The 17,343-nt window shown below is 38.1% G+C and overlaps 1 protein-coding gene across 38 annotated transcripts in view; it reads right to left on the minus strand.

The window, feature by feature from the left end:
- Window positions 1-17,343, minus strand: part of DOCK3 (dedicator of cytokinesis 3) — a 445,464-nt gene that overhangs the window by 292,214 nt on the left and 135,907 nt on the right. For all 38 annotated transcript variants that reach the window (XR_011526962.1, XR_011526961.1, XR_011526959.1 and 35 more), the window contains one exon: window positions 10,021-10,117. Coding sequence is in view for 32 of the 38 variants with exons in the window: in XM_070575184.1 (XP_070431285.1) it covers window positions 10,021-10,117 (97 nt within the window). In the remaining 6 variants the exon portion in view is untranslated. The remainder of the gene's footprint in view (window positions 1-10,020; window positions 10,118-17,343) is intronic.

Consider the following 17,343-nt stretch of genomic DNA (forward strand, 5'->3'; position numbering starts at 1 on the left):
AGTTAAAAGACAAAAGTTTTAAATATAATTATAGCTAAAATAATGTGTCAATGGATACATCATATATAAAAGATAAACTTGTGACATCAATAACCTAGAATATGGGGAGAGAATTTGAAGTGTAGAGTTTTTGTCTGATTAAAGTTAAGTTATCAGCTTAAAATAGATTGTTATATCCATATTTTACGTAAGCCTCATGGCACCACAAAGCAAAACCCTACAGTAGGTAGGTTACACAAAAGATACACAAAAGAAAAAGAAAAAGGAATCAAAGTATACTACTACAAAATATCAAATCACAAAGGAACACAACAAGAGACCAAGAGAGGAAGAAAGGAACTACAAAAGAGCCAGAAAACAATTTTTTAAATGGCAACAGTAAATCCTTACCTATCAATAATTACTTTAAATTTAAATCAATTAAATTCTCCAATCAAAAGACACAGAATGGCTAAGTGGATAAAAAACAAGATCCAAGAATATGCTACCTATAACACACTCACGTCAGCTTAGAGGACACACATAGGCTGAAAGTAAAAGGATGGAAAAAGATATTCTACACAAATGAAAATGAAAAGATGCAGAGGTAGCTATTTTTATATCAGACAAAATGGACTTTATATAAAGTCAAAAACTGTAACAGAAACAAAGAAGGTAATTATATAATGATAAAGGGGTCAATTCATCAAGAATAAACAACAATCATAAACATATATGCACTCAACATTAGAGCAACCAATGGTAATACACCATTATAATGATTTTTCTCTCCATTTATCTAGGTCTTCTTTAATTTCATTCAGTAATGTTTTGTTGTTTTTAGTGGAAAAGTTTTGAACATATTTCATAAAATTGACCTAATGCTAGCCAAACATGCTTCACAGTTTCCTGGCATATCTTGCACATGGGTAGTAGTGGGGGTAGTTCTGGGGCTCAAAATAGGATATAAGTCTATGTAAGATATAAACAGTCCAATTTTAACATTTTGTTCCCATACAACTATTCTAACAATTCCCCAATGATGATACAAAAGTAATCTAAGAACCCTGGTAAATCATTTCTTCTGCAAATACTTTCAATAAGAACACTGAAAGGAAAATTTACTTCACAAAGAAAATTTAGCTATATAAGAAAAGCAGCATTATAAAATGAAATATCAACTACTTAGTTTATCTTTTACTTAGTTATCATGTCTTCATGGAGACTATAAGTTTTCAAATTAATCTAAGTTGAGTACGTCTGGTATAAAAGCTATATATTATAAGATTAAAATAATCAAATCACTGAAATTTCAACTTGAAAGAAAAAGTAAATTTAAAAATATATGTTTTGGGGCCGGCCCCATGGCTGAGTGGTTAAGTTCATGCACTCCACTGTGGCGGCCCAGGGCTTCGCTGGTTCGGATCCTGGGCACAGACATGGCACTCCTCATCAGGCCACGCTGAGGATGCGTCCCACATGCCACAACTAGAAGGACCCACAACTAAAATATACAACTATGCATTGGGGGGATTTGGGGAGAAAAAGCAGAAAGAAAAAAAAAGAAGATTGGTAACAGTTGTTAGCTCAGGTGCCAATCTTTAAAAATATATACATATATATATGTTTTCATATAAGTAATTTAAAAATCAATTCCTCTCCATTTCAATGGATACAGACAGTAGCAAAGGTAAGTCCACTATTTTACAGCAAAACAAATAAAATTAGTAAATTAAAAATATTGGGAATCAATCATTTAATGAGTCAATTCCCCATTCCTTCAGTGACATCTCATAAATCAATTAGATTTGTGTTTGGCTGCATTTAACAAATCTGATAAAAGGGTTTAACTAAATAGAGGAGGATTATTTTTTCACATGAGAAAAAGTTCAGAAGTAAATAAATCCAGGGCTTTTACAGTGATTCTACAATATCAGCAATATCTTAGACATTTTCCATCTTTGTGCTCTGTAACCCTTGGAAGGTGATTTTTAACTTCATAATCATCATCTCTGGTAATAAGATGGCAGCTCCACCATAGGCCAATGTAGTAAAGTCACTTGTTACAAGAAAAACAATGGCTTTTCCAGAATGTCCTTGTAGAAACTTCTGCTTATAGCTCATGGTCAGAAATACATCACACAGCCTCCCCTAGTTTGAAGGGAGTCTGGAAAGATGGATACTTTAGCTGTACACACTGCCAACCTAAATAGTTTGGACCTCTTTTAATAAGGAAGAAGAGGAATCTGGATACTAGATAGCTACAAGGATATCTGCCAAAATATTCTTTCAGATTTTAAACCTAGCTAAAATAAAATACACTAAAAGTTATCCTCAACTGAAAAAAAGAACCAGCCTTAAATCACTAAAATACTGATTTACATAATATATTTTGAGAGAAAACCCTTTAGAACTATCATTTTGTTATGTACAAAATATATTTTAAAATGTAGCAAGAAAAAAGGCTTGCCCTCCTAAAGATTAAAAATTTTAGGGGCCAGCCCTGCAGTGTAGTGGTTAAGTTCAGCACACTCCACTTCAGTAGCCCAGGTTTGCAGGTTCAGATCTTGGGTGCGGACCTACACCACTTGTCAGCCATGCTGAGGCAGCAACCCACATATAAAAAGTGGAAGAAGACTGGCACAGATGTTAGCTTAGGGCTAATATTCATCCAGCAAAAAAGAGGAAGATTAGCAACAGATGTTAGCTCAGGGCTACTCTTCCTTGGCAAAAAAAAAAAAAAAAAAAAAGTAGGGTAGGGTGAAACAGGAGGCTAGGATATATCTGAATATATCTGGAAAATAGGACTAACAGAGGTAGAAAACTTGCTTGAGAAATAGACTACTACAATAGTAAATACCATTCTTATTAAATAACAAAAAAAAGGAAATAAGGAGTAAGCAATTAATTAAACACTTAAGATGTGCCAGGCACTATTCTAAGCTTTTTCTATTTTAAATGACATGATAATCCTAGGAGATACCATTATTATCTCCTAGGAGGAAACCAAGAGGTATAAAATCATGCAGCTAGCAAGCTGTATTTGAACTCATCAGAATCTGAACTCAGAAAGTCTCTTTCCAGAGCCCACGCACTTAGGCACTATATGACGTCCCTCTGCTGAATTCCTCTTATATGCACCCTAAATATACGATGACGTAAGCAAATACGTTCTCAATGTTTGGCAAATCAATATTCTTGGGATGACCATAAAAATAAATTTTATATCTTCTATTCTTGAGGTGGGGCCCCAATATGACATGCCACCTTCCAATTAAAAATTCAATCTTCCAAAGATTAAAAAGACACTATACCGCAGAATTTAGAGAACTGTGCCTTAGTTCCAGTAAAATCTAGAAATTGTTCATTCCTTAGGGATTCCTGAAAAAATAACTTCTCACAGCAATACAAAGTAGAATTGTTACAAAGCATATCATCTTCAGTAACTATGTTCTAGTAGAAATGTGTTTGATATGTTCCCAACATGAAAATATTGCTCCACTAAGCTATATTCCATCACAAAGGAAAAGCAAACTACAAGGTAAACTTTATCAAAGATCTCTGCTTAACTAAAGGTGAGTTTTCAACAGGAAATCAAAAATTCTAATACTACGTCACCCTAAAATAGTACAAATGATGGAAACAATTTAGCTACAATTATAAATTGCTTCAGTTACACACTTGAGGGAAAATTTATAGTCAAAAATTAATACCAGTACACATACATACCTTTACTATTTATAGTGTCCTATTAATAGACACTATAATTGGATGTTAAACCCTCTTATGGAAAATGCAAACAATTACACAGATTTTTGATGAAGATTTCTTAGTTGTTGGAAAATTCTATTTTTCTCATTGCTGTGATAACTCTAAAAATGAAGAATAAGGATAATTCTGAGTAAAAATTAATCTTCTAGCTTTATTAATAATTGGCCTCAATTGTTATCTTAGCAAAAGGAGGAAGATACCTTCTGTGTGTGATTTATAATGTGCTTTTGGTTAAAAAAACAAGCACTTGTAGCATAAATATCTAAAATTTGAAATCTTTTTGACAGGAATGAGTAATGATGTCATTTTCCACAAATGATGGTTCTCAGATAATCTTTTTCAAATCAAAATAGGATTAGTAGATGGGGAGATTATGGTTTTAACTGCCTCTGAACGATCGGGATTTTCTCTCCTAGCTCAAGTATACATACACTCTTATCAAATATCCCATTATACAAATGAAGGTCACTTCATTGAATCTATTTCTCTCTTTTATAAAGCAGCTTCTTAAGTGATGAAACTACTATCATTCTAAATATCACCTATATGAGAGAATACACATCGTTATGCATACCTGGAGAGACATATAGTTAATATCAAAAACAGGATAATGCAATTAACATTGATTGTTTGAAGCTTTATATGTAATTTTATTTAGTCTCTAACAATCCTCTGAAATAGTTTTTTGTGCTAGAAATGAGTATTATAAAGTTAAGACCTAATAACAAGCCCAACATAGAAGGTAAAACACTCAGATTAAAGACCAGATCCAAAGCCCTTTCTCTAGTCATACTTACTTGCTGATGCTGTGATAAAAGCTAAACATAGCAAATAAAGTAGTATAATCTCTTACCTTAAACTCTTGTATACACATCTTACTCACTTAATACTGGTAGTACTATTTTACAATATTATTTTTTTAATGAACACTTTATTTTATTTTTTCCTAACAATTAAAATAATATATATTCACAATTCAAAATTTTGAAAACAGAAAGGTAAGAAAAAGAAGACATCTAACATCTTAACCCTTCAATTAATGTCCATTAATATCCTGGTGCATTTTCTTAATTTTTCTTCCAAATATGTTTTCAGAATACAGGTGAGAATATGCTTTATACATAATTTGTGTATTAATTTTCACTTTATTATAAAACACACTATTTAAATTTTTCTAATGGCTCTTTAGATGTAAGTCTTAATTGGACCATAGTTGGCACATTCAGCGAAATAAATTTATTTTTGCTATTGCAAATAATGCTTCAATGGAAATAGTTATGAAATAGAAATTCACCCCCTCCCATACTTAACATTATCTTAAAACAAATTCCAAGAATTAGAATTACTAAGGTCTGAAGAATTTTAAGGCTTTTCCTAAATCGTTTTTCAAATATGCTAACCAAACTGGATTATCTACCAGCAAGTATGGAGGTATTCATTTCAGTAGAAATTCAATGGCAGAGGATAAGTCCCACCTTCTCACCTGTTAATTGGAAGGAGAATTTATTATTTTATTGATTTAATTTGCCTCTCTTTGATTATTACTAAGACTGAATATTTCCTTAATGTAATGTTTTATGAATGGCTTGTTCGTATCCTTTGCTGATTATCTATTGGTGTCTTTACTGGTTTTCTTATTGATTTTTATGCACTTTCAGAGAAATGTATTAATCTTTATAGTCACATATGTTGAGACTTGTTTCTCACAGTTTACTGTTTGTCTTTTATTTATGTCAATTTCCAATTGTTTTCAAAATGAAATAAACTAGACTTCAGAAGTTGTCAACCTAGAATCATTCTGGCTCTTAAGTATACTCCTTCTCAAAGAACAGCCATGTAATTAATTGCCTCTTAGTAAAGTTAGATTAAGAAAATAACTATAAGGTTTGAAATGAATTAGGAAAAAAAGAATATTTAACTCTCTGACTGAGTTTAGTAATGTAACAGACGTTTATTCTCTTCCAATAGAAAGTCATTTGGAGAAGACTTGTATTCATTTGTTTTTAATTTAATTGGCTGCATGTCTGATCTCCTACATGCATAATAGAATAAAAACAACCATTTGACATTTGCCATATTAATAACAGGTTAAAAAGAATTAACCAGAAAGACTGTGATTTGTTAAAATGGCAAAGAAAGACAACATTCCATTCATCAAAGGGTAAATTTCAAAACTATAATGGTAATTTCAAACTCTGAGTATAAAACATAAAAATCATTGGTTGCAGTAGTCGTCTTTTCAATACAGCCTCCAACTTTCAAGTTTTTGCGTATCTCTAGAAAATTGGTAAGTAAGTACGTAAGTCTCAAAGCACCCCTAAAAGATTTTTCAAAATTTAAATGTTCTAACCTAATGTACCAAATAGCAGCTCCAAATTATCCAGAATATTTTTTAGGAGGATCAGCTACTATAAAAGAAGACATTATATTCGCACAATTTTAACCTTTAGGCACAATATATTTATCTTCACAAATGTATATCAAGTTATCAAAACATTTTAAAGGGAAGTTTGGGTGATTCTAATGATTCCTACCAACTTCACTACTTTTTCATGTTTTACCTAAAATTCACTTGTCCACATAAATAATATGTTAAAGTGATAGTGAACGCATAATTCCACTATTTCACAGATTTGGCAAAAGAAGACAAATACATTAGAACTTTACACACAATTTCCACAATTGCTATGGCAGAGATTGCTAGTGATCCCCTCAGTATTCACTCCTCCCTCTTCCACAGTAACAGAAGTGCTGATTTTCGGTTAGTATATGGCCATCTGGAAAAAAGATCAATTCTCAGTCTCTGTTTTAGCTAGAGGTTACCCTGTGATTGAGTTTTGACCACCAAGAAAGTAGGCAGAAAACATTTTGTGCAACTTGCAAGAAGAGTTTTTAAAAGGAAGGAGTGTGCTCTTTTTCTTTCCCTTGCACCATCCTACAGCTGCAGTGCAGGTGTGCTATCAAGAGCAGCCATTTTGGGCTACAAGGCTGAAGCATTGTAATGAAAAAAGTAGAGCAAGAGGCAGAATGAGCCTGAGTCTTGACAACTGCAGAGCTGCCATACCGAATCCAGACTGCTTGTGCTTACTTGAAAAAGAAATAAATGTCTATTGTGTTTAAGACACTATTAATTTTTAAGGGAGTGTCATTCCAGATAATCTTCACCCCAATTAATGCAACTTCCATAGCAGAAGATGGTAATAAGCAACTACTAAAATCACAATAAATTGTATGCTAGATGTATTAAAAGGATTTAATTCAGAAGATAAAATAATGTACTTATTAAGAGCCCTGGAGTCTAACAAACTTGGATTTGGGCTATGGCGGGGCATTTATTACTTAACTAACTGCGGGCACATTCCTTATTCTCTCTAAGGATCAGTTTCCAATCAATAATATGAGAGAGTTATAGTAATTGTAGTGATAATTAGAATGAGATAATGTATGTACAATATGAAGCACAGGCACAACGTACGCACTCGAATATGTTATATCATCATTCCTATGAAATAAATAAATAACTTATCATTCGTGTTATTTTTAATGAGTTAACATAGGAACTATATCACTCCCCAACAAAGGCTTCTCTTATATTAATCAGAAGTGCTCCTGAGTTATGTAACTTTTCAAAATTGTTTTCTTGATGGAGAGTAAAGAAAATTTAAGGAGATTAAGAGGAAGTCCATCTGTAAAATGTGTTTCTATTTCATATACTTATTATGATTTAAGAGTACTACCAACTTAAGAAGTTGTTTATTAACTATCAGTGATGGACTCAACTTTACACCAAAAAAGTGCTACCATTTATATTTTAAATCCAAATGTTAGAAAATGTGTATCTTCCTGTAATCTAAATTCAGATTACTTCTTCCTTGCATACAGAAATGAGTACCATTAATTTTTTAAAGAGTTGCTAAACACTCTTCTCTATGGATTTTATTTATTCTGGTTTTTAAAAATTCTTTTCCTTTAGGGTCTAAACAGTTAAGTATACACATGTCATTTATTTTCTTAAATACATTTTATTTAACCTAATATATGTAAAATATCATTTCAACATATAGGAAATATAAAAAAGTATTAACAAAATATTTTCCATTAATTTCTATGTACTAAGTCTTAGAACTCTAGCATCTATTTTATACTTAGAGCACACCTCACTTCAGATGCTAAATTTTCATAATAATATTTCATCTGTATTTATATTTCATCAAGTTTACAGTTAGAAAACATATACTAAGATACTCAAGTTGTTCCAAATATACTTAAAAGTTTTCCCCAAAACTGAATTAAGTACTAAAAAAATGCTTCTCCTTTCATATTTACATTCACAGTGACAAAACCAGTTCATTTCTTTTAGTATAATTCATTTGACCTTCAGTAATCAGTTATCCGATTCTGCAGTTATCAGTGTAGAGACTACATCTATCCAAGTTAAGTTAATCACTCTTATGTTAAATCAGCAGTATTAACATCAAATCCAAAGAGGTACTGCATAAATTGAAAAGTAATTATAAATTAATCAATATCAAAAATTGTTCAAATGTATGTTATAGTGTCTGTAGTCAATTCAAATAACATTGTCAATTATAATTAAAATCTGCATATTAATTCATGTTAAAATCTGTAAAATCATTATTAGTGATTTGTTTTACAAAAAGTTTGTTTTCACAAAAATTCTTGGGTCTATCTGTCTACGTCACAAATAAGGTCTTTCCTTCCTTGGAGTTTCAAATTTAATTTGTTCACAGAGAGTACGATATCAGGGAGAAAATGTAAAGCACACCGAGATTTTTTGTCATTTCAGCAGGACAAGGATGGAAAGCAGAGTTCTGTCCACACAGTGTACTACAGAGGGGCGCTGCCACAATAATGTGTGAGGGCAGGAGGTGGCAGTGTGGAAGTCAGATTCTCCCCCCACAGGTTCAGCTGGGGAGAACACCACCTTATTACTGCAGAGGCAGTGGAAATCAAGAGCTCCAACCACAAGTTCCTCTGTGAAAGGATGCTTCTTCCTTACTTCAGAACACAGGAGGAAGTCAGAGTTTTGCCCACAGAACTCTACAGGGCAAGGGAACCACCTTGTTAATATTGAGTAGTTGTGAAAGCCAAAGTCCCACCCGCAGGCTCTGCTAAGGAGAGGTGCCACCTTGTAACTGCTGGTGGGGTGGAAGTCAGAATCCTCTCTACAGACTCCACTGAGGAGAGGTACTGCTATATTACTGTAGAGGGGAGGGGTAGAAGCCAGAGTTCAGCCCACAGGCTCCAATGGAGAGGGACATCTCCTTGTTACTGCAGGTGGGGGGAAGGGTGTGTGTGTAAGAGCTCTGGCCACAAATTCCACTGCTACAATGCCTGTTGGAGTGGGAGGGAGCGCAGCTTTTTTGTGACATTCTCCTAGAGAATAGGCAGGATAAGTTAAAAGGTTTCTGTCTTGTTGGGTCATCCTTTGGCTAGAGAGAACAGGCTTTCCTTGGTGCTATTTTTTTGTCTGCACCCAGAGCATTTCCAGGTTGTAGGATTCTCTAGAGCCCAGGCCAGGACATATGGGAGGCAAGAAAAAACAACAATCAGGGAATTCCCTTAATCCTTAAATCCCAAGGTCCCTAGTCAGTCCACCTTCTTTCTCTAATTTTCAGAGTTTTCATGGGTTTTATCCATGATTTTTGTTTTGATGACTAGGAGGAGTAAAATAGAATGTATTTACTCCATCTTGTTCGAATCCAACCCTGTCACTTATTTTTAATCTAGATTTTTTGTCTCTTACCACTCTCTGTAAATTTCCAAAGCATATGGACTGGGTTTTTATCAATCTTTCTATTAATTGTTAGCCTAACAAAAAGTGTCATACATGATGTATCCTTTAAGCTTAGTAGCTGCTAAGAAACTGTTGATACAACTTCTTGGCCTTTACCATGAGGTTCACAATGTAACTCTCATGTTTGTTCACTCATTCAATAAATACTTGTTTTATGAAAGCTTCTGGGGATACAGCAATGAGTAAGACAGCTAAAATGCCTGATGGTATGGAACTTACATTCTACTGACTGGGATAGGATAGAAGGACTGCAGGCACATGAATAATGTGTCCTCTTCAGGTTGGACAAAGCTCAGTCTACTGTGTTTCAGTGAATATTAGGAACATACATTTGAAAAACTGCAAATATTCAGAAATCTAAAAATCTGCAATTGGCGTAAGTAAGATAATTTTTTTTTCACTTGGTACAATGTAACTCTAATGCTCTAGTAAACTAGTTATCGACTACTTACCACGTAAAGTTGCTTCCACAGACTGGCCCATTCCTGTAGAGTTGCTGTAACCTCAGTCACAATAGAATCTTCGAGTGGAACCACAGTTTCATACTGCCTAGAACCAGAGCACAACAAACAGCCACATTATCTTTGATAAAACACCAGAACACTATCTACTGCCCTTTCCAATCTGTGTAACTCAAATTTTAAATTCATGCAAATATAGAGAAGTACATCTAATTGATTAAAGACGCTTTTGCAGTAATACACTGCAATAGTGTCAATGAACTGAATAAATATAAAAACATTTCGGTTTTACTATATAAATCCTCAATCTTACTTTTAGAAATACTGTCTTTAAGAGGAAGTAGTTCAAGATTAAAGCATAGGAAGATCCCGAACTCACTTCCTCCCACCAACACATCAAATCTGTAGCAACGTATAGAACAATTTCCTCTGAAAAAGATCTAAAAACTAGCTGAACAGCTCCTCCACAACAAAGAATAAAAGGGCCACATCAAGACTGGTTGGAGAGGTAGAGACACTGTCTTACCAAAAACCCCACCACCCAGGGCAGCAACCCACAATTGGAAGAGATCTCACAAGTACGGAGCTTCTCCCTGAGGAGCAAGGGGTTCAAGCCCCAACATCAAGCACTCCAACTCTTAAGACTTGCACCAGAGAGATGAGACCCCAAAACACCTGGCTTTACATCCAAAAGACCTAAAGGACTGTAGGAAACAAATTCCACTCTTAAAGGGCTCATGCATAGACGTACTCACTCACTCGCACTTAGCCCTAGCACAAAAGCAGCAGTCTGGCAAGCACTTAGACCATATGTGAAGGAGAATCATTTCCTAATCTTAAAGTGTTTGCAGAGGGACAGGGGTGTGTTGGAACTCTCTCCAGGGACAAAAGCACTGGTGAGCAACATTTTTACATTCTCCCTCTACCCTGCTCGCACAGGCAGTCTGGCTCCACCCCTGCACTCTCCCACAGCCTGCTAAATGCCATAAGCTTGCCCCACCCCTGTGTTATCCCTAGAGCCCTGCCAAAGCTGACAGGCAGGCACATGCCAGCCTGGTGCTCCCCTGTGTCCTTGCCTGAGCCAGGAGACACCCTTTGAAGGCCTGGCTCTGGTGGCCAGTGGGGCTTGCATTTCTGAGTCCCACAAGACTGAAATAATCAGACAGTTATTGGCAAGCTACTACCCCAAGGGCACCACAAAGACAACAAACTAAAACACACCCCCAGTCCTCCTATGATTACTTCTTGAAGACTGGAAGAGGTAGCTGTTTCACCTAATACATAAAGACAAACACAGAGAGTCAAGCAAACAAAGGAATATGTTCCAAATGAAAGAACAAGATAAACTCCTGAAAAAGCCCTTAATGAAACAGAGATAAGTAATTTACCTGACAAAGAGTTCAAAGCAATGGTCATAAAGATGTTCACAAATCTTGAAAGAATGAATGAACACAGAGAGAACTTCAATAAAAAGATAAAAAGTATAAGAAAGTACCAAACAGATGTCACAAAGCTGAAGAACACAATAACTGAACTGAAAAATACACTAGAGGGAGGGGCCGGCCTGGTGGCACAGTGGTTAAGTTTGTGCACTCCGCTTCGGCAACCCGGAGTTCATGGGTTCAGATCCCGGGCGCAGACCTACACACCACTCATCAAGTCATGCTGTGGTGGTGTCCCATATATAAAATAGAGGAAAACTAGCATAGATGTTAGCTCAGGGACAATCTTCCTCAAGCAAAAAGAGGAGGATTGGCAACAGATGTTAGCTCAGAGACAATCTTCCTCACCAGAAAAAAAAAACAAAACTACTAGAGGGAATCAAAAGCTGATTAGGTGAAGCAAAAGAAAGGCTCAGCGATGTGGAAGACAGGGCAATGGAAGTCACCCAAACAGTAGCAAAAAGAAAAAAAAAATTTAAGTGAAGATATCTTAAAGGACCTCTAAGATAACATCAAGCAGAACAATGCTCACATTATAGGAGTCCCAGAGGAGAAGAGACAGAGGGACAAAAAACTTACTTGAAGCAATAATGGCTGAAAAATTCCCTAACCTGAAGAAAGAAAGAGACATGTAGAACCAGAGAGCCCAGAGACTTCCCAAAAGAATGAACCCAAGGACACTCACACCAAGACACATTATAATTAAAATATCAACAGTTAAAGAGAGAATCTTAAAAGCAGCAAGAGAAAAACAACTTTTTACATATGAGGCTACTCCCATATGACTATATAGGAGATTTTTCAGCAGAAATTCTGCAGTCCAGAAGGGAGTGGCATAATATATTCAAAGTGCTGTAAGCAAAAAACTTCCAACCAAGAATACTCTACCCAGCAAGGCTATCATTCAGAATTGAAGGAGAGACAAAGAATTTTCTACACAAGCAAAAGCTAAAGTAGTTCACCACCACTAAACCAATCTTACAAGAAATGTAAAAGGGCCTTCTTTAAGCTAAAAAGAAAGGACACTAATTAGTACAAGAAAACATGTAAAAATTTCACTGGTAAATATATAATAAAGGTTGTGCACTAATCACTTACAAAGCTAGTATGAAGGTTAAAAGACGAAAGTGGTAAAAATAACCTTAAGTACAATAATTGGCTAAGGACACACAAAATAAAAAGATGCAAAATGTGACATCAAAAATATAAAACGTGGGAGAAGAAACGTACAAATGTAGAGTTTTAGACTGCATTCAAACTTAACTTGCTATCAACTTACAATAGACTGTTATATATATGGGTTATATATGTGAGCCTCATGGTAACCACAAAGCAAAAACCTATAGTAGATACACAAAAGATAATGAGAATGGAATCTAAACATAACACTAAAGAAAGTCATCAAACCACAAGGGAAGAGAGCAAGAGAAGACGACAGGAACAGACAGGATCTACAAAACAGCCAGAAAACAATTAACAGAATGGCAGTAAGTACATACCTATCTATAATTGCTTTAAATGTAAATGAACTAATGCTCCATTCAAAAGATACAGAGTGGCTGAATGGATAAAAACAAGACCCTTCTATATTCTGACTACAAGAGAATTGCTTCAGATCTAAGGATACACACAGACTGAAAGTGAAGGGATGGAAAAAGATATTTCATGCAAAAGGAAACCGAAAGAAAGCTGGGGTAGCTACACTTGTATCAGACAAAATATACCTAAAAACAAAGACTGTAATAAAAGACAAAGATGGGCATTACATAATGATAAAGAGATCAATCCAATAAGAAGATAAAACATTTGTAAATATTTATGCATGCAAAACAGGAACACCTAAATATAAAAAGCAAATATTAATAAAACTAAAGTGAGAAATTGACAGCAATACGGTAATAGCAGGGGACTTAACACTCTGCTTACATCAATAGATAAATCATCCAGATTGAAAACCAGTAAGGAAACATAAGCCTTAAGCAACAAATGAGACCAGATGGACTTAATAAATATATATAGAACATTCTATCCAAAAGCAGCAGAATATACATTCTTCTCAAGTACACATAAAACATTCTCCAGGATAGATCACATGTTAGGTCAAAAAACAGGTTAAGGTGATACATCACATTAACAAAATGAAGGATAAAAATCATATGATTATCTCAATAGATGCAGAAAATGCATTTGATAATATTCAACATCTATTTATGATAAAAACTTCCAACAAAGTGGGTATAGAGGGAACGTACCTCAACATAATCAAGGCCACCATATACAACAAGCCCACAGTTAACATCTTACTCAACAGTGAAAAACTGAAAGCTTTTCCTCTAAAGTCAGGAACAAGACAAGAATGCCCACGCTCACCACTTTTATTAAACATAATACTGGAAATTTTAGCCAGAGCAATTGGGCAAGAAAAAGAAATAAATGGCATCCAATTTGGAAAGAAAGAAGTAAAAATGTCACCATTTACAATATTTAATTCTTAATTGGATCCTGAACCACATCCTCTCCCTCAAGAAAACAAACAAAAACAGCTATAAAGGACAATTCTTGGGAAAATTAGGGACATTTGAATATGGACTATATATTTTACAGTTCTATTGTACCAATGTTAAATTTCCTGAGTATAATAATTATATTGTGATTATGTTAGAGAATGTCCTTTTTCTTAGGAGCTATGTACTGAAATATTTAGCAGTGAAGTGTTAGGATACCTAAAACTTACTCTCGTGTATAAAAGCAGGGCTGGGAGGAGAACATGAGTACAACACAGAAAAATACTGGGAACTGGTGAGTCTAAGGGAAAGGATATGGGTGTTAATTTATATTATTCTTGCAACTTGTAAGATTTAAAACTTTTCAAAATTAAAAAAATTAGATTAAAAGAGTCAGATGTTTTTAAAGGATTACATAGAAGACATTCCAAAACCAACTATGTTGCCATCTGCCATTCAGTTATGGTTATGAAGGCTATAACTTGAGTCTTTTACACTGTATTCTACTTCCTCTTCTTTCATTCTCCCTCAAACCTCTGATCAGTTTTTCACTCCTACCACTCTACCCAAACTGCTCTTAACAAGATCTTCAATCTTACTCAATTTCAATAACACAAGACATATTTGATTAGTCCATCCTCTAAATATTTTCTTTGCTTGGTCTCCAAGATACTCCTGTTTCATTTCTCCACCTACCTCATTGTCCACAACTTTTCAGATTCTTTTGACTGACTCTCCTCTCCCCCATCTTTAAACACTACAGTTCCCCAGTCTTCTGTCTTCACTCACTTCATCTCTATCTACAGTAACTCCTTTACTGTTATCCACCCCGATAGCTTTAAATACTACCCACATGCTGATGACTTGCAAATTTATGTCTCTAGCCCCAGACCCTCCCCAGAACTCCACATTCATATAGCCAATCGCCTACCCATCATCTCCACTTGAATATGTAAGAGATTTCAAATTTAACATGTCCAAAATTGAATTCTTTTATTTCCTCCCCAAATCATATCCTTCCCAAACTTTTGCATCTCAGTGAATGGCAACTAAATTCTTACAGTTATTAAGATCAAAATCCCCGGAGTCATCTTCAATTCCTCTTTTCTCTAATCTATATGCTATCAGCAAATCGTGTCAGCTCTAACTTCAAAAAATATATATGGCACCTTATCACTTCTTATCACTCCAGTGAACACCTGAGTCCAAGCTATCACGTCATCTTCCATGGACTACTGTAATTCGCTCCAGGTGTCCCTACTTCCGCTCTTGCACCACTAACAGTTCTAGTCTCAACAAAGCAGCCCAGAATAATCCTTTTAAAATTAAACAAGAATATGTCCCTTCTCTTTTCAAAGGCCTTTAGTAGCTTCCTGGTTCACTCGGTAAAAGCTAATACCCCTCACATGGACTACAAGGCCCTACAATATTCATTCCCTTGCTGCCACTCTGGGCTTATCTCCTTTTATTGCCCTCACCTCTAGGTACAGCACTATAGTCAAATTGTCTGCCCTACTATCCCTGAACAGGACAGGCCAATGCTGCATGTAAAGGAAGAAAACAGAGTAGGGAGAAAACTCATGAATTAATAGTACTTCAGGGCCTGGGAAGCAGAATAAGACTCTGAATAGAATACAAAGTGTGAGGAGTGGATTCCAAGATGGCGCCGTGAGTAGTCCTCTTTGTCTCTCGCCCTTCGAGTCTACAATTATTTGGACACTTATCGCTTGACAAAGGATATCCAGACAGCATCTCAGGACGTCTGAGACACCCACGCGACTATACATCGGAAGGCGGACGGACTTTCCTCCGGGAGGATGTGGAAATAGGTGAAAACTCTCCGACCCCGACGGGCAGCCTAGTACCCGCAAGCGGCTTTCTTCCAACGGACGCCCCCAGAGGATCCACACACATCTAGGGCAGGAGCGAGAACACAACAGAGGAGCGACGGTGGAAACAGGTGACCAGAACCCTACTTAAACCCCCTGCAATTACTCCTAAACGCAGAGGGAAACTTTGGAGTTGCACACCTGAGCCCGCGGGGAGAGTCTCTCCCCGCCATTGGCGGGGAGACCCAGCCTGGTGCTCGGGACGCCCGGAGGGTCCCAGAGAGACGCCCGCCCCGGGGGACTAGGGATTGCCGGAGATCTCGGAGAGGACCGGGGCGGGGGAACTTTCAAAGGCGCATCCGGCGACCCGGTGGGGAAGCGCCGGAGCTCCGCCAGGCAGCAGACAAAACTCTCTGTCTGCCAGTAGCAGAGGGGCCACGCTGAGCACTCAGGGCTCCCGGCAGAGGCCCGGAGAGAAGCCCAGAGGGCGGGGCGACCCCCAGCTGCCGTTGCCCGCCCCGGGGGACTAGGGATTGCCGGAGATCTCGGAGAGGACCGGGGCGGGGGAACTTTCAAAGGCGCATCCGGCGACCCGGTGGGGAAGCGCCGGAGCTCCGCCAGGCAGCAGACAAAACTCTCTGTCTGCCAGTAGCAGAGGGGCCACGCTGAGCACTCAGGGCTCCCGGCAGAGGCCCGGAGAGAAGCCCAGAGGGCGGGGCGACCCCCAGCTGCCATTGCCCGCCCCGGGGGACTAGGGATTGCCGGAGATCTCGGAGAGGACCGGGGCGGGGGAACTTTCAAAGGCGCATCCGGCGACCCGGTGGGGAAGCGCCGGAGCTCCGCCAGGCAGCAGACAAAACTCTCTGTCTGCCGGTAGCAGAGGGGCCACGCTGAGCACTCAGGGCTCCCGGCAGAGGCCCGGAGAGAAGCTCAGAGGGCGGGGCGACCCCCAGCTGCCGTTGCCCGCCCCGCGGGACTAGGGATTGCCGGAGATCTCGGAGAGGACCGGGGCGGGGGAACTTTCAAAGGCGGGTCCGGCGACCCGGAGGGGAAGCGCCGGAGCTCCGCCAGGCAGCAGACAAAACTCTCTGTCTGCCATTAGCAGAGGGGCCACGCCCAGCATTCAGGGCTCCCGGCCGAGGCTCGGACAGAAGCCCAGAGGGCGGGGCGTCCCCCAGCTGCTGTTGCCCGCCCCGTGGGACTAGGGATTGCCGGAGATCTCGGAGAGGACCGGGGCGGGGGAACTTTCAAAGGCGGGTCCGGCGACCCGGAGGGGAAGCGCCGGAGCTCCGCGAGGCAGCAGACAAAACTCTCTGTCTGCCGGTAGCAGAGGGGCCACGCTGAGCATTCAGAGCTCCCGGCAGAGGCCCGGAGAGAAGCCCAGAGGACGGGGCGACCCCCAGCTGCCGTTGCCCACCCGGTGAGGCTAGGGATTGCCGGAGATCTCGGAGAGGACTGGGGCTGGAGAGAGTCCCAGAGACCCAGCTTAGTAGCCTAGGGGGAAACCCTACAGGCTCACAGAAGCCTTAGGGAAAGCCT

This window comes from Equus przewalskii, chromosome 15, assembly GCF_037783145.1.
Source record: "Equus przewalskii isolate Varuska chromosome 15, EquPr2, whole genome shotgun sequence".
NCBI classification, from domain to species: Eukaryota; Metazoa; Chordata; class Mammalia; order Perissodactyla; family Equidae; genus Equus; species Equus przewalskii.